Source organism: Triticum aestivum, chromosome 7B, assembly GCF_018294505.1.
Source record: "Triticum aestivum cultivar Chinese Spring chromosome 7B, IWGSC CS RefSeq v2.1, whole genome shotgun sequence".
NCBI lineage: Eukaryota > Viridiplantae > Streptophyta > Magnoliopsida > Poales > Poaceae > Triticum > Triticum aestivum.
In genome coordinates, this window is record NC_057813.1 from 440,367,340 (window position 1) to 440,374,966 (window position 7,627).

The 7,627-nt window shown below is 42.3% G+C and overlaps 1 protein-coding gene across 2 annotated transcripts; it reads right to left on the bottom strand.

Moving 5' to 3' along the window:
• Positions 1-299: 299 nt before the first annotated feature.
• LOC123158602 (probable protein phosphatase 2C 56) lies at positions 300-5,387 on the bottom strand. Of its 2 annotated transcripts, XM_044576514.1 has the most exons (8): positions 5,033-5,387; positions 4,408-4,535; positions 4,229-4,327; positions 3,966-4,124; positions 3,432-3,518; positions 3,030-3,124; positions 994-1,068; positions 300-733 (listed from the first exon to the last, which is right to left on the bottom strand). In XM_044576514.1, exons 1-8 carry the CDS (start codon positions 5,293-5,295, stop codon positions 608-610), a joined length of 1,032 nt encoding a protein of 343 aa, XP_044432449.1. In that variant the 5' UTR covers positions 5,296-5,387; the 3' UTR covers positions 300-607. The 2 variants fall into 2 exon arrangements, with proteins under 2 accessions (XP_044432449.1, XP_044432451.1); XM_044576516.1 differs by lacking the exon at positions 3,966-4,124.
• Between the last annotated feature and the right edge of the window lie 2,240 nt (positions 5,388-7,627).

The window sequence follows — 7,627 nt, forward strand, 5'->3', positions numbered from 1 at the left end:
GATCTTGGGATTACAAAGGCACTTTCGATGTGTAATGTTATTTTGAGTTTTGTCTAGCATACTAAAGTAAAAGTTTCTGCATAATCTTCGCGATTCAGATACATATTTCAGCATGGTTCATGAAAGCAACACAGAAATATGTACGGAGTTTGCAATTTTTAGATCCAATTTAGGATCTCATGACATGAGTATGCCATGTAGACCTCAGTTTTGTGAATAAACTAAACAAAACAAAAACACTATAAAGAAAATACTCCACACTCCTTCAATTATAAAGATATGATGATGTTGTGGTGGTGTAGTAGTATGCCCTTGGCCTTCTCCATTTTATTGCACCAGACTGCAAAATAATGATGGGAAGGACGTAACATCAGGTTCCACGTTTGAGGATTTCTCCAGATTTTGTGCATCCAACTCCTAACGGATCTGATGCAATTTCACGATAATCAGATGCAAAAATTCCCTACAAAAAGATTCAACCAATCGGCCAGTTTCTTTCACAGCTGTTTAAGTCTTATACCAGCCATAGATCAGAGGAATACATTCTTTCAGGATATCTGAAGTGACAAAACTTCACTGCCATGAATTCCCGTTATCTTACGCCCGTTCAGTCGTGAAATTGCACCACAATGCATGTGATGTTGTCTGAGCTGTGCCGAGAGTGGGCCATTTCCGTCAGCTTCACCGCCGCCGCCTCAGGCCCGTCAGTTGCTTTCATAAGTGAAATAACATCCTTGTTTGTAAAAAGACACAAAATATGATTAGCAGTGGACCAAATAAAGCGCACAAATGATATGAAAAGACCATGTTCACCATATCAAATGTGCCAACATGCAGCTAGATCTCTAAAACCATATGGGCCGACCACGAGCGTTGGGTTTATGCCTTGGTAAAAAAAAACTAAACAAGGTTCTCTAAACCTCTTGGTACTATCAGCAAACACAAGCCCTGCCGCCATATGCTGTGTTAAAACCTTAAAATAGGTAGGAGTACCTCATTTTGCACAACATCCCAAAGACCATCTGTAGCAAGAACCAGGTATTCCAAGTCACTGCTGACCTGTGTTTCCTGCATTTTACAGTAGAACAGTACAAAAGATTCAGCAAGTGACACTTAACATACTTTTCCAACAGCAAGACCTTAAGTGAAGTTGCGTTAACAGTAGAATACTAAAAAAATCCTGCATTCAGAAGTACCAGAATCTAAATAAACTTTAGAACACACCATTCCACTGAAATGGTGTTAACTGCTTGAGGCCATCTGTCCCGTTTCATAAATTAACCTTCTGAAATGAACTGTATAATATGACTAACATTGTTGTGACTTTACTGTTAACAGATATACACAGAATATTCTGCCAATGTCGGTTATCCTTATTCCCAGGCAATCTTCATATGTACATGCTGACATGCCTCTACAGAGTCAAGACAAACACTACAGCAGTAGCAAAATCCTGAAGGATTGCCAAGGAACCCCATGCGCAAGGGCCTGGGCTCCATGACCCTCCTCGCCCCCTGGATGATATTGAAGCACCGCAATGACCGTCTTCAATGGAGCACGCCCATCGGTGAACACCCTGCTCACGAAGATTAAGGAAGAGGCCACCCTTTGGGCAAGCACTGGCGCTCTAGGGCTTAGAGCCATCACCCCCCAAACATGGGATGTCCATTAATTCGGAAACTGTAACCGCCTCCTAGGAAGAGTGTAACCACAACTCTCTCTCTTTTCAATGAAATGAAACGCACGCTCTCATGTGTTTTCTCGAAAAATATGGTACTTACACCCACACCCAAAAAAGGATTTTGAACGTGCCCCGTTATGTAATCACAGCAATATCATCTATTACTATCCCCTCTCCATTTCATCCGACACCTCTTTCACCTCCCACTCAAAATACCAAGAAAAGAATTCTCTCTCAGAGACAAATTAATGTAGGTCTTCCCACCTCACAAACTCCCCAAAATAAGGAGGAAATGTAAAATGTCAAACAAAAGATGGCACCCATAAGATAAAACCACAACATCATATCTTGTATCACTGAAATAATTTATTATGGTAGACGGCATTAGATGCAAGTGTCTCTAACTAGGGCATGAAAATATCCATTCATAGGAACGTCAGATCAATATGTGCCGGATGATAAAAATGTTAACATGCATGATTTCTTTTAGGGCATGTACAATGGTGGCATATGGATACATATGCCCCATGATAAAAAGTAATTTGAGGCACCTACATTTATTTTTTCTCCCCAATGCAAGCTACCACTAGTGGGTCTCATTAAGAAATAGAAATAAAGACTCTAGTACACATGCATCTCTACTTTTCACTCCAACCTTTTCAGCTTTTGTCACCGGACCACACTTTTTCTCTTCAAGCACCCGCCTCCTGGAGAGGATCCCGCTTCCCTATCCGAACCTACTTTACGTCATATCCGATCCTACATGGCATGCGAGGCATCACCTTGAGGCTATGCATTGTACATGCCCTTAGTTTCGCAAGTAGCCTAGATTATTCTACTTCCAGTTGGAAGACCAATATAGACACCCAAGTTAAAGTTGTAACTTCAGGACTGGAGTTAAGGTTGCAACAAGAATCTACTACCATCATCCAATAAATCTACAGGACAATTATAAAATTCCCACTGTTTGATTGAGCAAGGAACGGTCCAGATCACAGGTGATAAAAGGTGCCACCATCCCAATATTTTCTCAACATGATCAATCAGTAAATGACAGTATTTTATTAGACAGAATGAACTTGCAGTTTGTGAAGGACTGCAGGAAATCCATTTGAATTCATGTTGATAGTCTGTAAAGTGGGTATTTGTCATTTCTACTCAGGTTGATGGTCCGTAAAGTGGGAATTCATTATTCCTCATGTGCATGGAAATGGATATTTGGGTCTACAAAAACAAAAACAAAAACAGTACGAGGAAACTGGTTCCTTCCTCGGTAACACTGAAGTAACAAACTAACTGAAGTTTCAGGGATTGGGAATTAACACAGAACTAAACATAAATTAGATACCTGAATGTCAGGCTCTGCTATCACATAATTCTTCAATGAACGGTTGCCAAATGCACGGGACATTGCCAGAATTCCATCAACCCTCCAAGTAAAACCTGCAGTAAAGCTCATATGAAAACAGAAAAAAGAAACAAAAATGATACAGTATTTCTAAAGAACCTTCAACTAACAGAAAAATAGGAGAAACATGTGGTGTTAGACATGTATGCAATCAGTTGTGCAATCTCCCCATTTTAAAAACTTTGTATATGAATATAAGGAAAAAGTTCAGGTGGGCTTATAGTTCCCCATTGATGCCTCAAGAATAATAGATGAATTCAGCTAATAATTGCTAGCTTCCACATCCAATTAAGTTCAAGCTAGCTATATCAGAAGAGTATTGTAGGGAAAAAGAGGTCTTACCATCATAACTAACACCACCTCCAGCATTCTCAATTCTTGCTCGCTCATCCTTTAAGTTAGGTTTATGGTCATCTGAGAGTGGGATTGCTACAGAACACAGGGACAAACATGTCTTCTTATATTATTCACGGGTAAAAAAGGAACCAGAGAATAATTAGTTTAGTGTTCACAATTTGTAGAGCAATATAGCAACATAACAAAGTATGCATGCATGAATGAATTGAAAAAATATGAGGTCAACAGTTAATAACTGAATTTAGTATTTAGTCGGCCAGCGTATTCATTCCTTGACACACTAAAATAAATAAATGAAAAGCACTCCTTTCATAACTGGGGCCAAGAAGACACATGTTAAATCCCTAGGAAATATCATTTAAGCAAGTTTAAGTGTATTATTAACTACACTACAAGGATATGCTAGCCATTGGATGGCAGCGAGTTTCAGTGTAGAGTAAGCATAGGTAGCTGTTAGTTGTATTGGATATAAGAAAGAAGGATTTTCACTAACAAAAAATACGATAAGAAAAATATTACCTTTGCCACCTTTTAAAGCGATAGCACGTGAATCACCAACATTTGCTACATAAAGTTGGTCACCAACCAAAATAGCAGCCAAAGCTGTCGAACCATCCTCCCTATAAGGAGTGGTTACCGACTCTAAGAAATCAGCATCAGTTTTCAGGAAGGTTGTCGCTGTTTTTGCAAAAGTAATCAACAATTATAACAAGTATGACGTGGCACTGGGAAGGGCCTTACTATGCAAGAAGGTATAGTAAAAAGAAGGGAAAACACATTACTCAGAGCAAGCTTTGGGTTTCTCAGGAACTGAGGATGCTTGATAAGGTTGTCAAGCAGATATTCCTTTAGATATTCAGCGGCAAGTGGTCCTGCATGACCTAGTGTACCAGATATTTAAAAGCATAAACATGGTAGCTAAGGAATCACAGAACAATAAAGTTAAGTTTTAAGATAATACCATCAAATACAGCAAACAGACTAACTGACTGTCCCTTGATTTTAGCGAACTTTACGTCGTAGCGATCCTCCATAGTAGGTCTCCTTCCCTTAAAACTTGAATATCCACAGCTCAGCTTACCATCCTCACTGGCAACAAATTGTTTATACATCAATCCAAATAGTATGTCAACCTCTAACACAAGGAAGAATTGTGAGCACGTGAAGTGAAAGGAATTGCACGTACAAGTGAAAGGAATTACACGTCAATGGCTAGAAGATAGATTTAATCATAGTGTAATTACTTTTTAGAAGTATTCACAATGAAATACAGTTGCCCATACTACTAGGATTGTACGAAAGTAACTCTTTCAGATGTTTCAGAAGCTAATGAAGCACAACTGAATCGCGTCTTATTCTCGACCACACTTCAGAATAGATGGTATTGCCGAATTCCCTGGCATTTTTATCCAACTGGTATATGTCAATGGAGCTCTTGGCGCGGCGGTAGCATAAATCCAGATTGAATGCCCGCAGGTAAGCATCTAGATATGGCCAGCATCTATCGATTTCCACGAACACGCCAATGGCGGACACTGGCATTAAGCCCATCAATAGGTGAGATGGCCATTGGACCTTGAAATTACCTCTCTAAGCCGCCGCTAATCAAGTCACGCAGCACCGCTCGTCTCGTCTCCAAGCCGCGCCGCGGCTGCAGCTGTGGTAGAGCCGGCGAGGACGAAGAGGAGGATTCAGGAGTCGTCCTGCCACCGGAGCCTGAGGCCACGGCCCGGAATCCGCGCCCGCCGGGCGACGCGCGGGGTGTCGCGACGGAGGCTGTCACCCGCCGCCGGCCCGCCGCTGCAATGCCGACCAGGCCACGCAGGTTGGCGGCAGCGGCGCGTGCCATCCCTAGCAGGTTTCTCGACCTTCCAAGGGGGCGAGTGAGCCGGGTCTCGGGGGTTCTGGATGAGAGAAAAGGAGAAAAAAATGGCGGTTATTCAAGGGCCGTGCTGGACTTGGGCGCTTCGCATTTTGTGAGAAGACTCTCCACGTATGGAAATGTGCAGGCCACACGTGGCAGAGTGAAACACTATGGAGAAAATTTGACAAAACACTTTCGGACTCGAGTTCAAATGTAAAATCAAAAAATCTGAATTTTTGTATAGTAAACTATTTTTTTTGCGGGCGGTATAGTAAACTAGACAAATATTTTGTGTGCTTGCAAAAACTTATCATTAAAGGAAATTCGTGGAAATCTGTAGAAAAAAAAAATCGATGCACCAAAAGTGCTATGTTTGAAAGGAAAATTTTGTTTTTGTCACTCTAGATTTGCCAATTTTTCTAATATCACCCTAGATTTTGACATTTCACTTTTGCCACTCTTAGCTTTTGACGGCCTCGACCCCAATGGGCCAGATCTGCGTCTCCTTCGGTTCTTGGCATGTTGGCGTTGCCCGTCGACATCGCCTGCCCTGCATCGGGCCCCTTCGCCTCCCCACCCCCAACCCCGGCCACCTCGCTGCCCTGCCCCCCGTCATGTCCAAGGTTCGCGTGTCCGACGCGACTCCACTTCGTGTGGTGGTATCCGACCTATGCTTGACTTCTGACTCCCGATGTTTGATCTGGTGGCTATGAGATTGCTCAGACCAGGCTAGGGAGAAATCCCTGCTCTGCTTGTCGGTGCTGGCAGCGGCGACACTTGCGAGTGTCGTCCCCTCCTTGGAGGCGTTGTCATGGCCTCTCTGCACCCCTCTTTGAGCACCAGGGGAAACCCTAGGTCTGATTCTTCGGATCGGATACTTCTTGAAGGCGTCGTCTTATGTGCTTGTTGCGTCTGTCGGATTTCGGGTTCCGCAAACCCTTGATAGGTTCGAACTCTGGGGTGCGTGCGGAGATCTCAACCTACCCATCCTGCCTACCCGCGATCTTCCTAAGCCTAGCAAGTCGAGCTCGAAGGGACAGAGAGACACAACAGTTTATCCTGGTTCGGGCCACCTTGCGGTGTAATACCCTACTCCAGCGTTTTGGTGGATTGCCTCGAAGGGCTGAGGATGAACTAGTACAGTGGATGAATGATAACCCACAAGTATAGGGGATCACAACAGTTTTCGAAGGTAGAGTATTCAACCCAAATTTATTGATTCAACACAAGGGGAGCCAAAGAATATTCTCAAGTATTAGCAGTTGAGTTGTCAATTCAACCACACCTGGATAATTTAATATCTGCAGCAAAGTATTTAGTAGTAAAGTAGTATGGAAATAACGGTAATGATAGCAAAAGTAACAGTAGCAGTTTTGTAGTAATTGTAACAGTGGCAACGGTAAAGTAACTAAGCAAATATCAATATGTGAAAAGCTCGTAGGCATTGGATCAGTGATGGATAATTATGTCGGATGTGATTCCTCATGCAATAGTTATAACATAGGGTGACACAGAACTAGCTCCAGTTCATCGATGTAATGTAGGCATATATTCCGAATATAGTCATACGTGCTTATGGAAAAGAATTTGCATGACATCTTTGTTGGAAATATGCCCTAGAGGCAATAATAAAATGGTTATTATTATATTTCCTTGTTCATGATAATTGTCTATTGTTCATGCTATAATTGTATTGATCGAAACCGTAATACATGTGTGAATACATAGACCACACCATGTCCCTAGTGAGCCTCTAGTTGACTAGCTCGTTGATCAACAGATGGTCATGGTTTCCTGACTATGGACATTGGATGTCATTGATAACGGGATCACATCATTAGGAGAATGATGTGATGGACAAGACCCAATCCTAAGCATAGCACAAGATCGTGTAGTTCGTTTGCTAGAGCTTTTCTAATGTCAAGTATCATTTCCTTAGACCATGAGATCATGTAACTCCTGGATATCGTAGGAATGCTTTGGGTGTACCAAACGTCACAACGTAGCTGGGTGGCTATAAAGGTGCACTACAGGTATCTCCGAAAGTGTCTGTTGGGTTAGCACGAATCAAGACTGGGATTTGTCACTCCGTATGACGGAAAGGTATCTCTGGGGCCACTCGGTAGTGCATCATCATAATGAGCTCAATGTGACTAAGTAGTTGGTCATGGGATCATGCATTACGGAACGAGTAAAGTGACTTGCCGGTAACGAGATTGAACGAGGTATTGGGATACCGATGATCGAATCTCGGGCAAGTAACATACCGATTGACAAAGGGAATTGTATACGAGATTACTTGAATTCTCGACATCGT